Source organism: Solanum verrucosum, unplaced genomic scaffold (genome assembly GCF_900185275.1).
Source record: "Solanum verrucosum unplaced genomic scaffold, falcon-dt-bn FXZP01000175.1, whole genome shotgun sequence".
NCBI classification, from domain to species: domain Eukaryota; kingdom Viridiplantae; phylum Streptophyta; class Magnoliopsida; order Solanales; family Solanaceae; genus Solanum; species Solanum verrucosum.
The window spans coordinates 881,478-907,627 of record NW_026020399.1 but is presented as its reverse complement, the minus strand read 5'-3'; the positions used below and the strand labels follow the sequence as shown (position 1 = coordinate 907,627).

The window sequence follows — 26,150 nt, the reverse complement described above, 5'->3', positions numbered from 1 at the left end:
AGGTAGCAGCCAGTTAGCTGAAAATTCTGATGGGTCAACTTCAGATGGTCATAACTTTTAGTACAAAATGAATTATGTGTCCCACGACCTATGGTTAGATAGATAATTGAATTATCTTTCCAACGCCACCGAGTTTTCTAAATTCCAACCTCCGAGTAAAAAGTTAAGCTCGTTTTAGTGAAGGCCTGTCGAGCAGGCTTGACTTACGGACGCAATCTACGGACCGTAGATTGACCTACGGCCCGTAGGTCCAATCCGTAGGTCACTCCGACAGCAGTTAATTCAGGGGTCCTTTGGTCTTTTCCTATTTCGTTTAACCCCTAAGATACGTCATTTAGACCCTAAATCATGAGATTTTAATTAGTTTAAGCCTAGAAACATAACTAGAACTTACCTAAGTCAAATTCATTAATCAAAACTTAGAAAATTAGAAGCAAGAAGGGAGAAAAAGGTCAAGAACCCTAGTTCAAGAACGCAGCAAGGTTCCATCAGTTCCAGCCCCGAAATCGAAAGATTTCTCCGTGGAATTCGTCACCAAGTATGTGGGATTTCACTAGTGGGTTCCTTTCGCCCATTAGGTCCCTAGAATTCAGTCAGATTCTTGATTCCATGATTATGAACAGACCTAGGGTTTCTAGAAATTTCAACAGATCATCATGAGTTAGTTATTTAAATGTTCCAAATCAGATTATCATGTTATTGCTCAGTTTATCGCATGAATTTCAGAACCCTATCTATGTATTTCTTTAGTTCTTGAATTACACATGCTAGGTCAGATATTTCAGTATTCAGTTTTACATGCCTCAGTTTATTAATGCATCATTATCAGATTAATTGTTGCATTCTCAGTTTGCATGTTCAGTTCAAGCTATCCAGTATTTACAGAAATTCAGTCATAACCAGTTAACTACTTAATTCATTGGGAGTAGCATAATACCGAGTTGGACTAGGGTTTCAGCGTACCCATATAGTCCCAGAACTACGAGCCACGTAGGTGTAAGTCCTCTCTGTGGGCAACATCAGTTTAGTGATCACGCCAGCATGTCTTTATACCTCTGGCAGGGTATATTGGGTCCTCTCGATGGGGCGTATACATCGGACTCCACATTTAGCTCATGTGGTTTTATGTCGGTTATTAGTAGCTCCCACAGTTCAGTCAGACTCTATTGCATTGACCATATTTCAGTACAGTCAGTATTCAGTCTCAGCATGTTATAAATTTGGTCATTGCATCAGTTAGCTCAGTATTCAGTATTTTCAGTATCTATATCATGTCCAGATGATTTCATTGCTTTATTGCTTTGTTCAGTTATATGTTCTTTCAGCTTTACTCTATCTTTCATGCTCAGTACCTTTCAAGTACTGACGCATACGTGCGCTACATCTTCTCGTGATGTAGGTTCAGGTTCTCAGTATCCAGATCACGCTTAGATCGGTTCTCGATCTTCAGTTCAGCAGCATCAGTGGTGAGTCCTCATTCTTCGAGGACTAGTGACATGTTTATCTTTATCGCTTTTAGTCTTTAGTTTCAGTTTTGCTAGATATAGTTGGGGCATAACATTTCTAGTCAGTTTAGAGGCTTATTTCAGACATAGTTAGATTCAGCTTAGTGTTTTGAGTTTGATATTTCTTTTGTATTAAACTCTCAGATTTGATATATTCAGTAATTGTATATAGCTATTCCCCATTTTTTCAGATTTAATTATGAATTAGCTTCCGCATCAGTTTATTATCTTTAGTATGCTCATGATCATGCCAGCAGGGTTAGCTTGGGATCACCTGTGGTTCTAGGTCCCGTGTCCGCGTCTTCGGGGTAGCTCGGGGCGTGACAGTCCATTAGATGCATTTTAAGCTTTTCATGAACTGTCATATTTATTAGATACCTGAACGTAATTGCATCTACCACTGGAGAATATGTCTCCCCATAATCAATGCAAGGCCTTTGCGAAAATCTTTGTGCCACAAGTCATGTTTTATATCTTACGACTTTACCATTTTCATTGCGTTTTCGCACAAAAACCCATTTGTGCCCCACTGGCTTAACATCTTCAGGTGTTCGGACTATTGGTCCAAAATTTTCATGTTTTTCAAGTGAAGCCAATTCTGTTTGAATTGCTTCCTTCTATTTTAGCCAATCATTTCTCTGTCTACATTCGTTGACAATCTTGGTTCCAAATTCTCATCTTGTTGCATTATTTCAACTGCAACATTATAGGCAAAAATATTATCCACCACAATATTATTTCGATTCTTCCTTTTTTCTCGTCGAGACATAATTTATAGAGATTTCCTCATTCTCATTATTTTCAGGTACATGGACCTCCTCTTTGGTGTCATTATTTATTATGTCTCGGAGCTCTTCATGAGCAATTACCTCCATATTATGATCATCTTGATCATTTATTCCTTTCCTTTTCTGATGATTTTTATCTTTGGAACCAATTGGTCTACCACGTTTTAAGTGTGGTACAGATTCATTTGCCTTAACATTTTGTCCTATCGAGACATCAACTCGAACTTAAGCATTAGCAGGTGGGATAAGTAATTTAGTAACCCGTGGAAGGTTAGTATATGCATCCGGCAGTTGATTTGCAATATTCTGCGTAAATTATCTTTTGAACTTCTTGCTCACATTGATTTGTTCGAGGGTCTAGATGAGACAGTGAAAGTGAATTCAATCTATCTCATTTCCCAACTGCCTTTGTTCTCTCCCTAATGTTGGGTATACCGATTTATCAAAATGACAATCAGCAAACCTTGCCGTAAATAAATCTCCAGTTCTAGGTTTCAAATATTTTATAATAGAACAAGATTCATACACAACATATATCCCCAACCTTCTTTGGGGACCTATCTTTGTGCGTTGTGATGGAGCAATTGGAACATATACCGCACAACCAAACATTCTAAGATGGGAAATGTTTGGCTCTTGACCAAAAACCAATTGTAATGGGGAAATGTCATGATAATTGGTTGGCCTTATGCGCACAAGTGCTGCTGCATGCAAAATAGCATGCCCCCAAACCAAAACAGACAACTTTGTCCTCATCAACAATAGTCTAGCTATCAATTGAAGACGTTTAATCAATGACTCTGCTAAACCATTTTGAGTATGAACATGTGCAACAGGATGTTCAATTGTTATTACAATGGACAAACAATAATCAGTAAATATCTGAGATGTAAACTCACCAGCATTATCCAGACGAATTGTTTTTATTGCATAATTTGGAAATTGTGCTTTTAATTTTATTATTTGAGCCAACAACCTCACAAAAGCCATATTGCGAGTTGATAATAAGCACACATGAGACCATCTTGTAGATGCATCTATCAAGACCATACAATATTTAAATGGTCCACATGCATGGTGAATAGGCCCACATATATCACCGTGTATCCGTTCCAGAAATGCAGGAGATTCCACTCCAATTCCACTCCAACCTTAGTCGTTGATAGTTTGGTAACCAACTTTCCTTGTGAACAAGCAGCACAAGAGAATTCCTTTGATTGAAGAACATTTTAGTTCTTCAAAGTATGTCCATGTGAATTCTCAATTATTTTGCGCATCATATTATAACCAGGATGGCCCAACCGGTCATGCCAAATGATAAAATCATTAGAAACAGTAAACCTTTTGTTTACTACAGCATGTGATTCAACCGTATCAATATTTGTATGGTGCAACCCAGAAGAAAGTGCAGGACATTTTTCATGCACAGTTTTCTTCTCCGCATCTATTGTAGTAATATAAAGGTATTCAACCTTTCCTTCATTCGCAGTCTCAACATGATAGCCATTTTGACAAATAACCTTGAAACTTAACAAGTTTCTATGAGACTTACTACAATACAATGCATTATCAATTACCAATAATGTTCCTCCAGGTAGTAATAAGGCCGCTCTTCTAGAGCCCTCAATCAATTTTGTACTACCGAATATTGTATTAACATATGCATTTTTCATTACCAAATGAGAGAAATATTTCTTTTCTCATAGTATCGTATAAGTTGTGGCACTGTCGAGAAGACACATATCTTCATTACTCATCTTGGATCCAACTGAAGATTGAGAAATTATATTTATCTTCAGAAAAATAAAAATACATAATAAGAAGTATGAAACTTAATAAAAGAAAATTTAAGTACATGAACTTTAAATAAGACATTAAAAACACATAACAACATTATTCATTTCCAGTTCAATTATCAATCTTCAATTACAATCCCCAAAGAAGTCCTCAACTTCTAGATGAGTAATATCATCGAGCCCATCAAAAGCATCATCTTTCAATGCTAAATTTGCCTCAACATTCTCATCATATTTTTGAGAAGATCTTGTTTCGGTATCATCTTTGAGAGTCAAATGTGACACTACCCGAGCATTAGAAGAAGAGGCACTGCCTTTATTTCCTTTTCTTTTGAAAGAATTCTGATACAGCCTGACGAAATGCTCAGGTGCCCGGCATTCATTTTTCCAGTGACCTTTAAGGCCTCAACGATGACAGTGATCGCCCTTGCCTTTTGAAGGATTATTTTGAGAACCCATATTGTTCTCCCTTTTGTTATGACCGCCACCTCAACGATTATTATATCGTTTTTTGCCTTTGTCACGCCCACGCACATTATCATGGCCCCGATTATTTTGTCGTATTTCAGACTGGCCGTGTACTTTTACCCCGTGTGCCTCCGATGATGGAGCACTTCCAGCGGGACGGGCTTCATGATTTTTCATTAAAAGGTCATTATGATGCTCAACCACCAGAAGGCATGAGATTAATTTAGAGTATTTTTTAAAACCCTTTTCAAGATATTGTTGTTGTAATATCATATTGGAGGCATGGAAAGTAGTTAGTGTCTTTTCCAACATGTCCTCATCTTTTATAACTTTCCCATATAATTTTAATTGGGAAGTGATTCTGAATACAACAGAGTTATACTCAATTACGATTTTATAATCTTGAAATCGTAAGTGCATTCACTCATAACGAGCCCTTGGCAATACCGTTGCCTTGAGGTGGTCATACCTCCCTTTCAAACCTATCCACAAAATCAAGTGGATCTTTCACTGTTAAGTATTCAACCTCCAGGCTTTCATCATGATGATGATGAAGGAAAATCATAGATTTCGCTTTATCATGACTTGATGTCTTATTTCCTTTTATTATACAATCACCAAGACCCTTAGCGGTAAGGTGAATTTCAGCATCAAGTACCCATGACAAATAGTTCTTTCCAGAAATGTCAAGTGCCACAAATTCGACATGATGAAAACTATCATAAAATAATTGAGTTAATATTATGATGTTGGTTTGTTTATTATAAATGACAAATTAATACTTTAAATAATAAAGTATAGGATGAGTATCAAATATATTATATGCATGAACATTAATGTTAGAAAAAAAATGTAAACTCATGAAGCATTGAAATGGTAAGAGTTAAATATATTTTCTACTTGTTTTAAGTATTTATTACTAGTTTCAATTAACGTTAAAGTTTAGTAATAATTTCAAGTTGTATTTAATACAATACTATATTCTTTATGACACACAAAATGTATGACAAGAAAATACTAACAAGTATTCTAACTATTGTGTTATCATATTGCTTAGTATTTAATTTAGAGTTATAAGTTAGTAGCATATAAATAACATAACAATATAAACTTGAAACATATTGATTATTATGCATAGTAAAGTATCATAATAATACCTAAAGTAAGTTATATATGCAGTAATTAAAATACAAATCAAAGATTGCAAGTCCTATTAGAGATGTTATAAACACATAAATTTATATCTGACTCTAAAAGAAAATTGACTAACTTTTAGGGGAAAAAAGATAATCTTGAATTCAGTAGGTCTCAATTGGTTAGAGACTCGTGCTGATAACGTGTTGTAAAATATGAGCAAAATACAATAATACTAAACAAGAAATGGAAGACAAATGCTAATAAGAAGTATAGAGTAGAGAGTATTCTTTTATCTCTTTTTGTTGTCATTCACAAGGGTGAAGCATACCCTTCTATAGTTAGTAGAAATTACCCGTTTACAATGTTAAGTAAATACGTTAAAAGCTCTTTAAGTGATACATTAAATGGGACATTACGTTAGGTGTAGATTGAAAAGAAACATCCACACATTGAATGGATTTGTAACATTAATTAATGTTTTACCATTTCTTATTTTCTTTTCTAGATATCTTTTTCTTTCATAAACAATAAGATTTGAGATATTAATTTCTATATAGACTTTAGCTGCTTAGTTTAGATTCATCTAATTTCAATTGCATCACTTAAAGTATTTTTTCATTTCAGTCTTTATTTGCCCTCCTTTTTCCCTTTTTTCTTCATATAATCCATTAATCTAAGATTTTTCTAATATAGTAAGTGCAAATCGACAAAAAAATTGAATTGAATCAAACTAATTTCAATTTTTACCACCAATATAAAGAGTGCACTCTTTATTCTAATTCTTACCGCTTTTCTACTTATCATTTATGTAAAAACATTCCGTCGAAACAATTAATTATTAACTAATTTGAGTGAAACTTGAAACATAGTCTAAAACATAACTCAATCACAACAATGCCTTGTGGGTTTTTCAAATCAATGAGTCTGTATTCCAACTTGCAATGAGGAACAAAATAGAGATAAACAGTTGTATTTGTAATGCCAGATTATTCTCTATGAGCTATATATTCATATTGCCAACACTTAGCATTCCAATAACTTCATTATATGCCTTGTTTGCAGCTCTGTCTGTTCAATGCAATTTCTTTCTTTACATGGCACATGCCTTTTCCCCTCATTTGATTGTCAACAAAAACTTCAAAACTCCCATCATGTGACCACATATCGACTACTCGAACTTGAAAGTTTATGTTTTTGGCAGGTCTCATATAGCTTCTTTACCGGATTTGTTTCAAGCATTTCCGGTGTAAAGGGTTGTGGTCCAGAATCCTAGATCCGCCTCAATGTCACCTTCACTGCCACCTCCTAGGTGTATATTCTCTTACAGGGGACCATGTTTAGATTGAATTTGAAGTATAGAAATTGACCGCCCAAGCTCATCGATTCTAAAATGATTCTCTATTTTCCAAATAATATGATGTAAATGTCGCTGCTTCAGCATTCAACCGGAGAAATTCATTTCAAGATTCCTCATGAACTTCCAGTAATACAATATATAGTTTATCCATATTTGGTGGTTCTTAACAGTTTTTTCTTTCAGTGAAGTAAAGTGAGACTTTCTCATTCAGTGTGTGTATGTATGTGAAGTATTTCCTTCACTGATCAGTGGAGTATGTGTATGTGAAAATGGAAAGAAATGGTTTTCTATTTTCTATGTTAAATTAGGTCTTAGGCCTAACTCACACCCCAAAAGCTAGCTCAAAAGAAGGAGGATTGCCCAAGCCTTATAAGGAGTCCACCCATCTTATTAACCACCGATGTGGGACTTTTGTCATTCTTTAACAGTAATAGTACTAGTTTTCATTACCAGCATAACAATAGTAGGCATACTGTAATGCCACCCCTCTGTAACAATGTATTGAAGCATCTTAACTTAGTAATTTGATTTTCCATTGTTTTTGTATTTTTGAAGAACCAATTTCTCATCATATTCTTCCTTCCTTCCGGGTAGGATTCGCTCTTAAATTTTCTATTGGTGTAACGACCAAAGAGGTGGGAGAGATTCTGAGTGGTATATGCGTATGCCCTTGATATTATCATGATCTCCAATGTGGTAAATTCAAGGCGAACGGAGAGTTTGCAGGAAAAAGAAGAGTTCTCAAAAAAAGTACTCCCTCAATGTTGATATGTTGCTTGTAAGTTGTAAGCATTGATTTGATAAAGAAGATTTTTAGAAGATGTGATGAGTACATCTTAAGCTAGTTCATTGTTTCTAAATTATGATGACTTGTAGTCAAATAGCTGCTTTCTAATAGCGTTGCTGCACAACAGAGGCGTTTGAAAAGCACTTATAGAATTGGTTCATTTTTCCTTGCAATTGTATCTTTCTTCACACCTGCTCCTAAGTTTCTTGAGGAAAATGCGTTTGTTTTATCTTGCTAACTTTCTCGATGATCGCAAAACTCTTATAGGATAGGAATTACCAACTCTTTCAGGTAAATATTGGCCCCTGCTTGCATCTAGTACATATACAAATGTTGGAATTATATAACTATAAAAGATATATTGTATGATCGTTGATTTATACATTTATGGCTTAAAATTACGTAATATAGATAAATAAGACAAAATGCAAACCAATTAAATGCTCATATACCAAAAAAAAAACTATTGAATTTAATTATACATATATAATTAAAATAAAATTAAAAATATCTCAAAATCTTCAGACTCTTGTTGTACATTGCACCAGAATCATCTTCTCCATGTATTTTTGAGTCATTATTACTAGAAGAACTTTCTTTTACTTTTTTTTCCTTTTATGCAATCATCTACTCAGAAGCAATGCCTTCTTTTATATAAAAAAAATGAAATAATGAGAAAAATAAAAAAAATATAAAATACAAACCAAAAAAATGGATGGAGGTTACACAAAAAAATAACGGATGGAGGTTACTGCGATTTGAGTATACACGATTCGGAAAGATGAATAAAAATTTTAAATTTTGAATTTTAATGTGGCTGAGTAATTTAAGGGGATGTGAGAACCTTTAGGATATATATTAGTGGGCGTGATAAGAGAGGATGTGTGTCTTAATTTGTATAAAAGGTGAAAGAGGAGACTTACACATTTTGATACAAATGTAAAAATGTGGGACCACCTTGTAGCCATTTTCATTAGAGTAAATTTTAGGTTTAGCAAACATAAAATGTTATAGCTATAGTTTGCATAATTGCGCTCCATAGCAAACTTTATGTTTGTTATGGAGCATCAGATTTGTATAAATCGCTGGCAGGAGCATCAAATTGTATAAATCACTGACAGGCCTCTCGTTTGTATAAAAGCGTAGCGATTGTATATGTATATCGGTTAGATAATTGTATATATGTAACTACTACTATGTATATGTATCAATGATTGTGTTTGTATATCTGCATAGAATTTGATTTTGTATAAATTGAATCGAAATAAAACATTTATATATCAAATCTCTCTCGTTTTATACAACACAAATTATACATTGTAATTTGTATAATTTGTGTTTGTATAAAGCGAGAAAGAGAGAAAGGCAAAAGAGAACTGGTAGGGGAAGATCTGTATTTGTATAGTTATAAGTGTATAGGACGAAAATATAGATATTTGAATTTGTATATACAGTTTTCTCTCAATTTATACAAACACAAACACAATTTATACATTTGTGTTTGTATAAAGTGAGAGAGGCAAGGGAGAGTGGCAAGCGAGATTCTCTAGGGAGAGAGACGAATGACAAGTGTTTGCTACGGATTACAATTAAATGAAACTGTAGTTATAACATTTAATTTGAATTAATAGTTTGCTATTTTATATAATTTTCCCTTTTCATTAACTATAACCGTTATTTATAATAAAATTAAATTATAGTTATGGACCATAATTAACAACTGTGTATGTTAGCTTAGTTATGTAATTTTCCCTAAAAAGAAAAAAACACTCAATGTAACCATTTTTCATTTTTTTTTATTTTTTTTTTTTACCGTGGTTTCCGGGCGTCGCTTTGCGAACCCGACTAGCTGTACCCACCGGGTCCCGCTGTTTCAAGGCGGGTCCACCACGGTTAGTTCCACGGGGCCCTGGAGACGCGGCCGGTTTGTAATGCCTCCAGTGGCCCTGCTGGGGCTCGAACCGGCGACCTGAAGGACTTTGTCCCAGGCCTTTACCAGCTGAGCTACCCCTCAGGGTTTAACCATTTTTCATTGATTTTGCATTATATCACTTGTCGAAACTATTTCACATCAATTTTGCATATACTTATGAAGAAAAAATTCCAAACAATATATTTATGGCCTTCATCAAAGTTGTGGTCATATTGCCACATTACCTTTTCTATAATCTTTTTTTTTTTTTTGTTACTAAACGCACGCGATCGACAAAAATGAAGGAAACAATCAAAAAAGGAGAAGAAGACATGCTAATTAAAAAACAGAGAGAGAGAGAACAAAAAATGATATCCAACCGCACAAAAGATGATTGTTATTTGGTTAAGCAATAACAATTAGGTAGAAGAGATAGAAAAGATATACATTATTTAAGTAGAGAAAACAAATAAATATTAATTTTTTTATAATTCATGAGATATAATTAAATGTAATAAATATGATAGAATTATGTTTAACTATTAAACAAATTGATTAATTAAAAAAATGAAACAAAAGATGAATATTTTTTTAGACCATAAAAAATGTCATGTCACGTTATTTATGCCTCACTTTACTATATATGTAGATTTGAAATGGGCCATTTAAATTGATGTAAAGTATGAAAATAAAACGTCATAAGGAAAAGCTAATCGAAAGTGTATGTTTGTGTTTGATAAGATTTAACATTTGAGTAATATGTATTATCCTAAGCTAATCTAATCAATGGCTACTATTAACGACCAAGTAAAAGAAATTACCAAAAATGTACTCCATAAGCAACAATATTTTATCCAATTGTGACATTTTTCATTAATTGATACAATATTTCATTAGTACAACTAATAAGATATGAAATACTAGATAAGCTATCGAAATTTGATTTGTCGATAGAATTTTTTGAGGAAAAATTCATGGACATCAAAAGATCAGTGATCTTTAACTGTAGTTTTCATAGGCAAATTTTCGATAACTTGTTCATATGCATTGTATGCCGCCCTATTCTTTGCAGTGTCTTTATTTTGACTAGATTTTCCCTTTGCAACAGATTTTCCATCGACAAAACATTCAAATTCCCTTGTTTCTTCCCAATTATCAACAATGTTTATCTCCAATTTATTCTTTTGACATAGCTGCATAATTTTCGTAACTGGTTGAATTTCAAGTGTTTCTGGAGTTATTAGTGGCTGCAACATATCTTTTACCGCCTGTAATCAAAATATACATTGTATTTCGTCAATAGACACCCCCAAAGATACAATAAGCTAATATATATATATATATATAGTGAATAATAAAATCACCTGCCAAGTTATATCAATGGAGAAATTACAGTCGATATATATTGCGGCAATTAAGGCTTCAACTATATCTGCAAGAACTTTAGGGGGATTAATGCAACCATATGAATGCAATGGGTACTCCAACGTAGCACTTCTGAATTCTTCCACCTACAGAAAACAACAAACATATGAACTTTTCGAGATATTCAATTGGTTCGATTTGATTTTTCGGTATTCAATTTGGTGGTAAAAATTGAAATTAGTTTGATTCAATTCAAAAAAATTCTATTTGCACTTACTATATTAGAAAAATCTTAGATTAATGGATTAGATGAAGAAAAAAAGGGAGGGGAGGGCAAATAGACTAAAATGAAAAAAATACTTTAAGTGATGCAATTGAAATTAGATGAATCTAAGCTAAGCAGCTAAAGTCTATTAGAAATTAATATTACAAATCCAATTGTATGAAAAAAATTAGATATCTACAAAAGAAAATAAGAAATGGTAAAAAATTAATTAAATGATAATATAGTTTATTGGACGGGAAGAAATTGGGTAGGGGAGAAATGCAAAAGGTAAAAATTATACAAAATTTTCTATTTTTTTTTATTAACTGATTTTTTAATTTGAAAAATCAGAAATCGAAAATCGAAATTTAAAAATATTAAATTGAAATAGATCAAAAAATTGAAATTTAAAAATAGAAAAATAAAATCAATTCGGTGTGTTACTTTAATTTTTATCGAATAAGTTTCCAATGGACCAAAATTAAAAGATATTTAATGAATTGAATTTGTTACTTACTTGTTCATTAAATGATTGAATTTGACAACGTAAATGATTGTGCAAATTGTATTTGATGGCGACTCTAGCAAGTTTTTCAGTATCTACATTGATACTTCTCAAATCTGTGAGATCCTTCGAAGATAAATCAGGATAAGCAAAATAATGTTTTTTTGCTATCATCAGACTCAGAACCGAATCACCTATATCAGAATATCAATTAGTTCATAAATTCAAAAAAAAAAAAAAGTAATGATTTTGGTTAGACTCAACCATTAAAATTCACTGCTTACCTAAATACTCCATTCTGTCATTAGATGCCCAATTTTGTGGGACAGAAGGATGAGTGAAAGCTTGATGTAACAAGTCGGGATTCTTAAATTTGTATCCTGTTATTTCCTCTACTAGCCTCTCCCGTTGTTGAAAGCTTTGTTCTTCCATGGCTATATATCAAATTCAAATTATAACAAGTTTGAAGGGAGGACTCCTAATTTAGAATGGGTTTTATAGATTTTTTTGTATAAAGATGAAGTCAGATAAAATGACAAAAATAGCCCCTTATGTTTAAGGAAAAGTTCAAATTAGTTCTTCTATGTATGTACTTCGTAATTTTGTCCATCCTTTAAGTTTATCAAAAGATACTGTCAAATATTGATTCAACTCTATTTATTAGATTTGATGAAAACTATGCAAGAAATAAATAAACAAATAAATAGCAAGAAATCAAATTGTTCCATAAATTTTTAATTTACTTTATTGTTTCATATAAGGAAAATGACTTTCTTAATATAAAAAAGAAAGAACAAGTTCTAGTAATATTCCAAATTCATCGTCTTTTCCCTATTCATCCAATCCTCGTGACTATCCCACTCACGAACCCCACTCTCCACTTCATCCCACCCCTATAATATTTTGTGCTAGTTTACATAAAAATATTTCTCATACAATATTTTCTTAATTACTAAACGTAAAAAAAGGCTTTTAAAAATATTTTTCATGAAAAATAATTTATGTTGTATCCATCACACCCTAAATCATGGAATAAAGCAAACAAATGGTTCATAGGATACCAACATGGTTAGGGTGCTGTGGTGTGATTATTTCACTTTTAACTAGAGGTTTTGGATAGAGCATTAAGAAGGAGAAAATCTTATTAGAAGTGTCACATCTGAGTAAGCTCTGTAATGCGCACTCCAAATTTAGTCGACATTTTAGTGTAGATTTTAAACACAAAATGAAAAACGAAAAAAAGGATCCATAGGATGTGTCCTGTCTTATGACTAGGTCAGTAAAAAAGAAAAACAATGATACTGAATTGTCCATGAAAATGAAAGGGAAGAAAAAAAAAAAGGCATAGCCCATAGGGGAAGTCTGATCCATTATTGAACCTATAGTACAATAATACAACTTGTCAATCTTGAGCTAAAGTATTTTTCTTAAATGTAATTGGTTAAACCAAAGTTCAATTATTGTACTATATATTCAAACCTTAGCCACCAAGCAACACAATGTTTTGTTTCCCCACTAACTAAAAAGGTACTCAATGATGAATGATGATACATGTGAAATTATGAATATGAATTCAAGGGTCCCTTTGGTTGGAAATTTTGCATTGTACTAGAATTTTTGCTAATTTTTTGTTATTCGAATTTCAACAATTTATTGAATACCTACATCAACTAAGCTCAAATTTAAAATATAAGTTTCATTTATTATAAAATAAATAAATATTAATCATCAATTTATAAAAACAACAACAAATCTAGCAAACCAATTTAGCACTCTTTTAAGTTTTTCATGTAGGTCTGCACTTCAATCATATATGACTTAAGAACAAAAAAATAATAATGTAAAATTGACTAAAATTTCAGTCATATGTAAATAAATTTGTTTTGCCAAAATGAAATTATTATTTGAATTTCACAATCCAATACACACGATTCAACACCAAAAATCTATTCCAACTAAAGTCAATTTTATTATTTGAATTTCACAATCTTGTGGATTCTTGCACTTATTGTGCACTATTTAATCTAATTCCTACAACTTTTCTACTTTATCATTTATGTAAAAACAGTCCATCAAAACGATTAATTATTAACTAATTTGAGTGGAACTTGAAAACATAACTCAATCAAAACAATGCCTTGTGGATTGTCTGTATTCCAACTTGCAATAAGGAACAAAATAGAGACAAATAGTTGTATTTCTAATGCCACATTATTCTCTATGAGCTATATATTCATATTGCCAACACTTAGCATTCCAATAACTTCATTATATGCTTTGTTTGCAGCTCTGTTCAATGCAATTTCTTTCTTTACATGGCACATGCCTTTTCCCCTCATTTGATTGTCAACAAAAACTTCAAAACTCCCATCATGTGACCACATATCGACTACTCGAACGTTAAGTTTATGCTTCTGGCAGGTCTCATATAGCTTCTTTACCGGATTTGTTTCAAGCATTTCCGGTGTAATTATGGGCTCTAATAGAATCTTCGCTACCTACAGGTCAGCCAATATCAAAAGCAGCATGGCATTAAGAGGCAAGGAATGGAAAGAATACTGTTCAAGTGACATTTTGAGCCCCAATCAAGAAGAAAACACAGAACAAAAATTATATAAGTTACCCTTCTCATTAGTCGACGTGACACAGTCAATCTTTATAGACTTCTTGGGGTGTGTCAGGCCGAAGCTATAGTGCAATGCATAAAGGACCAGATAGCAACCTATCCCGACGGGTCTACCCCTTAAGAGGTTGAGTCATGTAATATCAGATATTAAGTGACATCTTATATCTGCATTAAGTATCTCTTTGTCCCCCTAGGTGCGGATCTACACTAAAGTTAGGTTCGGCATAACCAATCAACTTTAGTCCAGACTTTATATTTGTGTTAAAGAAATTCATTTAACATGTACAAATAATCTATCCAGAACCCAGTAAACAAAAAGGGTTGTGGTCCAGAATCCCAGATCCGCCTCAATGTCTCCCTCACTGCCACCTCCTAGGTGTATATTCACTTACAGGGGACCATGTTTAGATTGAATTTGAAGTATAGAAATTGACCGCCCAAGCTCATCGATTCTAAAATGGTTCTCTATTTTCCATATAATATGATGTAAATGTCGCTGCTTCAGCATTCAACTGGAGAAATTCATTTCAAGATTCCTCATGAACTTCCAGTCATAAAGTAGTAATACAATATATAGTTTATCCATATTTGGTGGTTCTTGACAGTTTTTTCTTTGGTGGGAGGTTCAAGTAGGTCCTAGCAATCTATATAACCTATAAGAACTACAAGCCAATCAAATGAACTGCGATGGAAACATTTCACACGATAAGAGGTACATGTACCAGTAATATTTTTCTCCACTCTTCCAATTAGGAATTTGAGGGGGGAAAGGAACATACCTCCCAGGTAGTGTCAATTGAAGAATTGCTATCAATAAATACTGCTCCTATCGTTGATTCAACAACATCAGCAAGCACCTTTGGAGCATCTATCAATCCATGGGAATGCAAAGGATACTCAGGAAGAACATTTATAAATGATTGAATCTGTGAATAAAGATAACATTTGTCAATTGGAAAAGATGGAGAGACACATACGGAACCTTAAATGAAACACCAAGAAAAAGGTAAAGCGGTAAGGAAGGAGCAGTATATCAATGAAAAATAGCATACTTTAGACGAGATTGAGAAAAGTCAAAGGAAGTAAAGTGAGACTTTCTCATTCAGTGTGTGTATGTGAAGTATTTCCTTCTTTTCCCTTCACTGATCAGTGGAGTGTGTGTATGTGAAAATGATCAGTGGAGTCTGTGTATGTGAAAATGGAAAGAAATGGTTTTCTATTTTCACATACATACACTCCACTGATCACTGATCAGTGAATGGAAAAGAAGGAAATATTTTAAAATTCCTATAAACACATGGAAAAACTGAATTTCATATACAAGTGTGTGTATGTGAAAATGCTTCAATTTCCACTGGCATGGAAACACAGAGGAAACAGCTAAATGTTGATGTGCTATCTAAATTAGCAACCAAATGCCAAACTGTAGAAATATTTCTGGACACCAATATACCAGACAGGGTTTATTTTCGAATAAGTAACCCAAAAAAGAAATAAAAATAAGACAAAGCAAATGCCCTTCATTAGTAAGCTTACTTACTCGTCGCATAAGGATAGGCTTTCCATGCTGTAAATACTTGTGGAAACTATGCTTAACAGCAGCACGCGCAAGCTTCTCTGTGTCAACATTTGCAGCACGTAGAGGTGACAACAACCCAGGTGGAAGATTTGGATACTTAAAAAAATGTTCTTTTGTGATCATAAAGTTAAGAACCGAGTCACCCACATACTCGAGCCGCTCATAAGATATACAGTCCTTATGATACGACGTATGTGTAAAAGCTTGCCGCAATAAATTCCGATCATTAAAGTCGTACCCTATGATTTTCTGTACTTCCTCAACATTTTGTGATTTGTCATCTTGCAATGCCCTTTTTGTCGCCTCCTCATTTTCCAGGATGCCTGGTAGGAACCTATTCAAAACAGCTCCTATCAAAACAGTAGCTTGAGTCAAACAAGAGCAATGAGTAGAGCTAGTATTAAATCTTCTTTCATGTCTATTGCATTAAATCCAGTAGAACAATTTAACAAGCATAAATATAAAATCAACTGGAAGAAGGAAATTCCAAAGCAGCACGACTGTTGTTTGATATTTCTTTATTTTACTTCCACAGACTGCCTGAAAAACCGCGATCTTTTTAAACCTATCTGCATGGGCAGGTGAGACAGTATTTCCAAGAGCTGTAGTGTAGGAGAGTTTGTAAAAGAGAAGTTCACACAGTAACTTGGATCTTGAATTTGGTTAATAGATGCTTTTCTTTGGCTCATGCATATAATTATATCAGTTCTTGTCAATTTTAAATAGAATGTCACCTATTTGCAGAGATTTGAGTTGATTATGAGAAATGTTTATGTCAATAACTATATAAGAAAAGCGTAAAGTTGCTTAGACTCTTAGTTTCTACCACAAACTTGGAAAGATCTATCATCATAAAGTGACGCAGAAGGATAAGCTAACGATAGTTGACACTTGACAGTCACGTGGTATAATAAAACCTCCTCAAAGTTTGCTGCAAAAGCACAGCAACATCGACAGCACATTTTAAGAGAATGCCATACCATATTTCCTTGTTTCTTCCCATGTCTCTGCATTCCTACTTTTTCCACTACAACTAACTTGCGTGTTGAACAATATCATCAGGTTGAAGAATCATTCTGATACTACTAGTAAAGCAGTAGCACCTGATTAGAATTAAAAAAAAAAATTAGCGTTTGGGCCATATGAGACTACCAAACTACCAGCAATTGCCAGTTCAAGATAACAGTACCGTTTTCTATCTCTAACTTTTTCTTCTTATATTAAACAAAATTTATTTGGTAAAACTAATAGTAATTGATTGGTAGCAGGAATTAGTAAAATGTAGGAATTTCTAAAACTTACGGCATGCTAAACAGAAGTCAACAAATGACTTAACTAACTACTTGAAAAACCAATACTAGCAAGTAGCAACTTGCAACTCACAGTAACATCCTTCTCTTAGCAGAGACAAAGACCTACAACATGGAGAGTGATGATATAACCTAAGTCGTGCACTGAACCATTGCTGTGATACACATATTGTAAGCTTCATTAACTAATGTTTTAATGATGGCACTAATCCTAAAGGATCTGTGCAGGAAAAAGAAATAAGGAGACATCCAAAATCTGTGAAGGGAAGGCATAACTATAAACAAGGAAGGAAGCACACGCCACCAGAAGTAAGGAAAATTGATTCGCGTACAGATGGAACAAGTCAGCAGCATACCGCAACGATGGAAAGCAGACACTACCAGAATCAAGGAAGATTGATTTGCCTAAAGTTGGAAACAAGTAAGCACACCACAAGGGAAGAGAAGACATGCTTACGACAAGAAAGATCAGGACACTCAATCAAGATACCTTGATTGAAGGAGAAGAACCCTTGGGTTATCTTAAGAGCAAATCGCTGAAAATCAAGGATCGATTCTCAGATCAATCCAATGACATTCAAGTTCAGAGATCGATTGATTCAAATCTGTTCAAGCAACGGTCTAGAAGCAGCCAAACAGTATAAAAGCAAATCATCCTTAAAGAAGAAGATTGTGCAACTTCACTTGAGCAAAAACCCTATTCACTCTTTCATTTTGTAAAAGCACTCTATTCAACATAGTTTACTAGTGAAAAAAAAAGAGAGAGATTAAAAACTATAAGAGTTGAGGTTGTGACCGAAAAATGCACTGGAATCTTCCCGATCAGGGAACTCTCAGAGTTCACAACTAGGCTATTCGTGTAACGAAGAATCATTCAATGCTCTAAGGAAACCCTTGTAACCAAAGGGACTAGACTAGGGCACCACATTGTTGATCCAAACCAATATAAAAATCTCTATGTCAACTATGTTTTTTTATTTCTTCACGCATCTTTTAAACCTTCATAATTAGCAAATCTTCTAACTGCAGGGAAGTCTATTTCGTCTAAACAACAGTCGATTAATAATCTGACTAACCTCCACCTCTTGTGTTTCACATATCCTTTTTCGCGTTCTACTCTGCTTATTAATTTGAACAAGTTTGAGCTTTGCATACAGTGGTACCACGTTAACCATTGCCTTAGGTTAATATGAGAAGACCTAAGGCACAATAACAGGAGATCCGCATAGCTCCTTCACATTCTGGATAATCAATATCAATTCAAATTGTCCAAGTGCTTAAAACACCTCTAGTACGAAACTAAATTCAAATGGATTGCAGCTACAACACTCAATGTGAGCACATCTCACCAAGCCTTAGTAGGCAGGTTTACTCCATAACTATGCTTGTGGATCAATCGAGGTGCGCCTAAGCTGATCTCAACACCACCATCATCCGAAAAAATATCAAACTATATATTGGTTAGCTGACAAAGTAACATTTCAGAACTGGAAAGAAATTAAATTTAGATTCTTCATCCAAAGAACTTTAAACCAAATTCTATTTTTCAATTTATTTTTCATCTTGCTCCATAAATCCTTATATACCCATCAATCAATCAAGAAAAAATCAGCCGGCCGTTGATAAAAGTTTCAATTTTTAAGCTCAGATATACTTTTTAAAAGCCAGAAAAATTCGATAAGAAACAGAGATTGGAATTGCTAACCATATTTGTGGAGGTTTTGAGTGGAGACCCAATTAAGGGTTTGAGCCAAGAAAGGCCGTAACCAAGACTCCATTTGTAACTGAAGCAGCTACTGATTTCTTCTTCTCACCATTGCTTCCCTTGAGCTGTTTCCTTCCCCTTCTACAACTACCCCCGCCCCACCCCCTTGTATTTTCAAGAATTCTTTTAGCATATAAATATATATTTTTATTTTTTAAAAAAAAAATTAATTTTTATTTTCCCCTTTATCTGCATTGTTCCACTATTTTTTATTAGCTTTTTCTGAAAAGAATTTTTACATATTTAGAGTTAAATTCAAAACCTCTAATTAAGAGAACATTAACCTCATGCATTGCATCATATTTTTATGATATTTTTTAAATTACTTCTAATGAGCTTTGATTGTATCTCAATTGATTCTTTGAACACTTGCTATTATCTATCGGCAGACAAGTTTAAACTTTATTGTAGAAAAAGGAGCTTAAGTTTTAGTTGCACAAGCTAGTTTTTTAAAAATACATAAGTACCCCAGCCTATGCCCAAAATCCCTGAGACACATCTAACATTTACTAAGGTCCTATTACCCTCCCAAACTTATTTTATATATAATTTTTTATCCCTTTTCGGCCTACATGGCACTATCTTGTGGGCCCAGCGCGTGTTGACAATTTCTTCAAGGATAGTGCCACGTAAGCCGAAAAGGGGTAGAAAATTAATTAAAAAATAAGTTCGGGGGTAATAGAACCTTAGTAAATGTTAAATGTGTCTCAGGAATTTCGGGCATAGGCTGGGGGGTACTTATGCATTTTCTCATTTTAGTTTATTGTCGATGATGGAATTGTATAGAAAATATATGGTAATCTATAAATTAAACGATCAATTTATAGAGATTAAAATTTAATCTGGTACGTTCATTAAATAATTTGATACGAATAAGATCTATTCTTTATTAAATAGTATTGGTTATGAGTTTTACACTAATTAGACCACAAATAAAACAATAACTAATAAGACTTATACCTTCTCACTTGACTCAATGATGACATAACATTAATATTTAATGACATAAACATTAATTGCGCATAAAATAAATTTCTTTTATAATATCCATTATATATACCACAATAAGATAAAGTACTATTATTGGCTATGTGAATTGTACTTAAAGAAAAATTGAACTACATACTACCTTCCATAAACAACTACGTTAGCAACTTATCATGCATATCATATTCATGAGCTACAAAATATTTAACATATGGTTCACTATAATATTTTATTAAGACTTATCTTACGATAGCTCAAAATAATAATGTAGACATCATTATAAAAAAAAAATCATTAATGTATATCGTAAACACATAATTGAATTTATAATATCAAAAAATCATAAATGCATCGATCATAACAACCAAGACTCGTTCTTTGAATATATTATTTTAATATCTTTTATTGTAAATCATTCATTCACGGATTTGCAATTATGAGATGAATTCTAATATTTTCACATGACACTTTTTGTTTCTGAACTTCATCCTTGACGATAAAGTACATTGATTTCATATATTTGGCACATTTGAAGTACTTGTCATTTTTGGTGTTGGGTGTTTGTGTTGATTTTCTTACTATAATTGGACTTTTCTTTTTCTAAAAGAAAATCATACTTTTTTTCATATTTGGCTAATCATTTTTCTTATAGGAAAAAGTTTTGGACTATATATATTGAAGCTCCTTTATTCGAATTTGGTAGCATCCACAATGATAGTCCTAAGGACTTTGAGAATCTTGTTTAAGGGGAGAATTTGTGAGACATAAGTGTTATCCCATCTTTTGTGTGAATTTTTTATTAAATTTTGAGTGTGTTTTGTGAGGTTATTTCTCACGGTATTATGCACTCTTTTTTATACAGTGAGTTGCTTATCTCTTGTAGCACCTCAAACTTTTGGACTATGATTTGAACTGTTTCACTTATGAAATTAGACTCGAACATGACGAATCAATTGAACTAGATGAAGAGGTTAATTTTTAAGTTTGGAGAGTGGGTTAGATGTGAATTAAGATCATAAGGAACCTCTAACCCAAAGTTAAGTTTAAAGCTTCTCCGTTGAAGAAATTTTCATATGAGCACTCCAACTTCAAACAAGCATCTCTCATAAAATAGGAAGAGTTATGCGGCCCATTATCTGTCAAATTAAAGATTCTTAAGTCTAATTTTCAACACATCAAAGCTCTCATCAATTTAACTTTGGAGTAAAAGATTATGATCATTTTACCAAAAGATAGCAAAAATAGAGAAATTGTGCGACCAAAAATGTCTATTTCTGCGACCAGAAGTTTACGTAACACTCCTATTGTACGATCCACACTTTTGGCATCACATAATGGCTGGCGAAGTTTTTAAAACACTTACATCTCCAATATTTTCATTCTATTTTTCATTCTCATCAATCCTCAAACGATTTTCTCTCATTGTCTCACCCTCCAATATTAAAATATGTTTCTTTCATGTATTTTAAAGTATTATTAATCATCCTAATCATTAACTATGAATTTTCAGTAATATTCTACACTACAATCCTAGGATTTTCAAGAAAAGTTCACCCCCAAGGTTCAAGAAAGATTTTTATTATTTTTCTCCTTTCAAGATTAGATTTTTTTGGGTATTTAAAGCAATTAAGGTATGTAAAGCTATCTTTTATGTCTGAGCAGACCTTTGTTCTTTCCCACGATTGATTATGCCTCATGTCTACAAAATTCCATCCATGAATATACTTGAATCTATAATGAAATCTCATATCTTGATCCTCTATTCCTATGAGTTGTACGGGTCTCACCGTAAAATTGCAAATGAACATGAAGAAAAAAAGGAGTGATTTTTATTTTGAAAATTAAGCTTAATGATTTATTTGATTATTTTCTTGATGATTTCTTTCGATATATATGATCTTGACAATTTTAAACCAATAGAAACTCCTCAAGAAATTGAACTTAAAATACTATGACATGTTTTTCTTTGAGACGAACTATGACACGCATTTCTTGATTATGAGTTATCATTTGCAAGTTATGGTGCACAAAGTGAAAAAACCTATGAATATGAGTCGAGGCCTCGGGCTAATCTATGAACATGAAAACTTAATGGAATAAATGGTTAACTGAGAAGGTATAAGTCTAACGACGAACACATAAACACATGAAATCATGTTATTGGTTCGGACGACTCCTTTATGTGTCTCCCAATTTGGGCTACTATGAATCCTCATGACATGTAATCATTTTCACACCCGGCAAGGTGTGAAATGGCTTAGTTGATTGGGTCAAGATCACACTCCATGTACTCACATGGTGATTTATGTCGATTATACTAATTATATTTCATGACAAACTAACCCATAACTAAATCATTAGCAGCAAGTAAAAATGTCATCAACATATAGGACTAAAAATATAAACTTACTCACACTGATCTTTTGGTATATGCACCGAAAACGGTAATTTCCATAAATCCAAAAGATGTTATGGTATCATTAAACTTTATATACCATTATCGTGAGGCTTATTTGAGTTCATTTATTGACTTCGTTAACTTATACACCATTTGATATTATCCTTTAATTTCGAAACCCTCAGGTTGGTCCATATAAACATCCTCCTCAAGGTCTCCATTAAGAAAAAAATGATAGTTTTCACATCTATTTGATGTAACTCTAAATCATAATGAACTACCAAAGCCAAAACAATTCTTAATGAGTCTTTCTTTGAGACCAGTGAAAAGGTCTCTTTATAATCAATGCCTTCTTTTTTAGTGTATCCCTTGGCAACAAGTCTGACTTTATATCGTTCAATATTACCATTTGAATCGTGTTTGGTCTACACAAGATTCTTTTAGAACTTTCTGGTAATTGAACAAGATTCCAGACTTTGTTGTATTCCATGGATTTTAACTCTTCATTATAGCATCAATCCATTTATTAGACTCAGTGTTTTCTATGGCCTGTGAAATGAAACAGATCTTTATTAATTCCAATGTCAAAATCTGACTCTTGTAAATAAATCACAAAATCATCTGAAATGACCGATTTTCTTAATGGCACTATTTGTGGTTCATTTGCGTCAAATACTTGTGAGTTGGTTACTTTTTGAAGTGTTTCACCCAAATGTTGTTCAACATTGTTAAAGTGTTCTTCAACAAGAGGAACAACATTTGTGATTGGTGCGGAAGTGTCACACCCCAAATCCAGATGTGATGGCACGTGTCCATTTCCCACCGGACACGTCAGCCTAACCCAACCACAATGATAGAGAAGTAGAAATACGAGAATAAAAGATAATAAATAAGCGGAAGACTTTAATTAAGACTCAACACTACCCAGAATTTGGTTGTCACAAGTACAAACCTCTAAATACAGAATTCGAATAAAAATATACAAGTCTCAGAGTATAGTTCTCGAATAGAACAAAACTGAAAGTAAAGATAACTCAAGGGCACGTCTAGAATGAACCGCTACCTCTCGAGTATGTCCCGAAGCTCAATCTGCTAAAGAAAATACTAAGCCGAATCTGAGAGAGCTGTCAACCTACACAATTGTGTAGAAGCAAGGGTGAGTACCGAAAACCACAGGTACTCGCAAGTAACTCTAAACTAAGCAAAACTAGCAGCTACAAACAACTCCTTTCAATCCCAACCGAACCACCGAAACTTCAATCTAGCAGCAACCCAACCAACCTATACTAAACAGATCATATTCAACAGCCAGAACCAACAGTATATCCTCATCAACCTCAGATCAACAAATAAGAGCAAGTAGATCAAATTCCACATAAGAAGGGTAAACCGATACAATCCACACATCACAGACAAAGATAAGGCAAATGCGATGCAAAATGCAATAATGATGTCATGTAGTCGTGATGCATGTCTTTCCTACGATACACATCTGTTGACCTAATCAGTCCGCGCTGAATACTCAAATCAGAACCCATGGGGGCTACACATGGACCATGTATCACCGCCGGAACCAGATCCCATCGGCATCCAAATCGCTAGCCGGAGCTAGTCCATCTCATATATCTCTAGCCGGAGCTAGTCCATCTCATATATCTCTAGCCGGAGCTAGTCTCAACTGTGTCTCATATCCATCCATCATCATATCAGTGTCTCAGAACTCATGCAACAGATAGTTCACACATGGGATAAATAATGAATATGCACATGTCATCAATCACAATCATATCACGATCACATCATAGTATTACACATCATCTGTCTCAATCACAACCATATCACGACCACATCATAGTATTACACATCACATGTCTCAATCACAATCATATCACGACCACATCATAGTATTACACATCACCTGTCTCAATCACAACCATATCACGACCACATCATAGTATTACACATCACATGTCTCAATCACAACCATATCACGGCCACATCATAGTATTACACATCACTTATCTCAATCACAACCATATCACGACCACATCATAGTATTACACATCATCTGTCTCAACATCAATGTCTGTATCAATCATAGCCTACTCATGCTCTTCTATCCCCTCAATATCAGTTATCACATGACTTATTCAATAAATCCAAGTCACATATAACACATTTAGCACGTTTTATTCCCCATCTTTCATTTACAACAATTTCAATCAACAAATAAAACTCATCTTCAATCCCCATTACTCCCCAACACAATTAGGAAAGTAGTCATGCGTAGTCTAAGAGTTTTACAAAGTTTGGAAGCCACTTGCCTTAAAACGAACTCCAAAAGTTACTTGACTTGAGCCTTTCCTTTCCGAGTATAATCCGGATCGCGATAATCTATTCAAACAATTAATCACAATCACAATTCGAGTCCAATGACACCAAAATCAAGAAATTTAGGGGAAAAGGGCAAAATAGTCCAAAAGCTTATATCGGAAAACGATACCCAAATCTGGAATTTTTTTATGTAAAATGATCCTTAAAGTATTTGGAAGCTAATGGTGAAAACCAATTTGAAAACGGAGTTGAAATCAATTCACAAACTCAATTTGAAGGAAAATCCACGTTCTTGAAGAAGCCTAAAATATTCGGATTCGAAACCCCGACTCGAAAATGAAATATCTCTTGAAAAACATCTTACCCATGCTTAGATAAGTTCAAATATGAAATTTCATCAAAAACGGAGTTAAGATCGACCTTGAAATTCTCAATTTATCAAACTTTAACTTTACCGGGAAAGTCCAAATTGTACGCGGTTAATATGATGAAAATAATCGATGAATCAATAATTTTATGTTAAAATCAGTTTACCCATAACATAAGGATCGTAAATATACCTTTTTCATCAAAAAGGGAGTCCAAATCGATAAAACCCCAATTTTTCCCAAGAGATTTACGGATAGAAAAAAAAAAACCAGATAAAGAAATTATGAGAAAATGTCTAATTGAAGATTGAATACTAACCCTCATATTAATTCAAGAAGAAACCCGTAAGAATCACTCCATTCCGATCTCTAGAACTCCCGATATGCTCAAAATACCAAATGAACACAGTCTAAGATTTTTATAACAGTACATGACTGTTATGCACCAGAAAAACAGCAGTTAATCTTTCACTAAAAAGACCGTAATTTCCTCATACGATAGTGAAATGACCCGATTCTTTTTTGTAAAAGTCTTAAATAATGATACGGACCTGCTCGTTCAATCGGAGCTCAATTTCATGCTCGTTTCCCAGTCAAATATCATTTATACTCGGTAAATAATTATTTCTTGTTTGCGATAAAAGTCCAATCTCGGGTTAGCGAAAATGCACCAAAATTTGCAGATAAGTACTATAATTCATGCTCAAAATTTCAGAACCTTCGGAATAATTTTTCGACCTTTAAAACTAATAATGAACCCTTTAGTTGCCACAATTTGCTGAAATAGTGTCAAAGCATCCAAGAAGCTTAAAAGCTCACCCAAAACTCATTTGGCACTTCCCGAACACAAACCAAATATGCTACTACCTTGAAAATGACATTTTGGACTCAATGAAAT

The 26,150-nt window shown here is 33.6% G+C and overlaps 2 protein-coding genes across 2 annotated transcripts in view; both read right to left on the bottom strand.

Annotated features, from left to right (window-relative positions):
- Positions 1-10,571: 10,571 nt before the first annotated feature.
- LOC125839832 (ribonuclease 3-like protein 3) overlaps positions 10,572-26,150 on the bottom strand; it is a 71,567-nt gene continuing 55,988 nt past the window's right edge. Inside the window, exons 2-5 of the mRNA XM_049518834.1 lie at positions 12,170-12,326; positions 11,898-12,079; positions 11,115-11,261; positions 10,572-11,018 (exon numbers count right to left, since the gene is read on the bottom strand). Of these exons, the coding sequence (XP_049374791.1) occupies positions 10,740-11,018; positions 11,115-11,261; positions 11,898-12,079; positions 12,170-12,317 (756 nt within the window). The 5' untranslated portion in view covers positions 12,318-12,326 and the 3' untranslated portion in view covers positions 10,572-10,739. The remainder of the gene's footprint in view (positions 11,019-11,114; positions 11,262-11,897; positions 12,080-12,169; positions 12,327-26,150) is intronic.
- LOC125839828 (ribonuclease 3-like protein 3) lies at positions 14,067-19,255 on the bottom strand. Its single transcript, XM_049518829.1, has 4 exons — positions 19,106-19,255; positions 16,052-16,440; positions 15,291-15,437; positions 14,067-14,383 (listed from the first exon to the last, which is right to left on the bottom strand). Exons 1-4 carry the CDS (start codon positions 19,176-19,178, stop codon positions 14,111-14,113), a joined length of 882 nt encoding a protein of 293 aa, XP_049374786.1. The 5' UTR covers positions 19,179-19,255; the 3' UTR covers positions 14,067-14,110.

Coding starts and splice junctions, on each gene's coding strand:
- LOC125839828 (XM_049518829.1), bottom strand. CDS start 19,178: ATGGAGTCTTGGTTACGGCCTTTCTTGGCTCAAACCCTTAATTGGGTC. Junction 16,441..19,105: donor TCAAAACCTCCACAAATATG/GTTAGCAATTCC, acceptor CTGTTTTGATAG/GAGCTGTTTTGAATAGGTTC. Junction 14,384..15,290: donor CAATTGACACTACCTGGGAG/GTATGTTCCTTT, acceptor GCTGACCTGTAG/GTAGCGAAGATTCTATTAGA.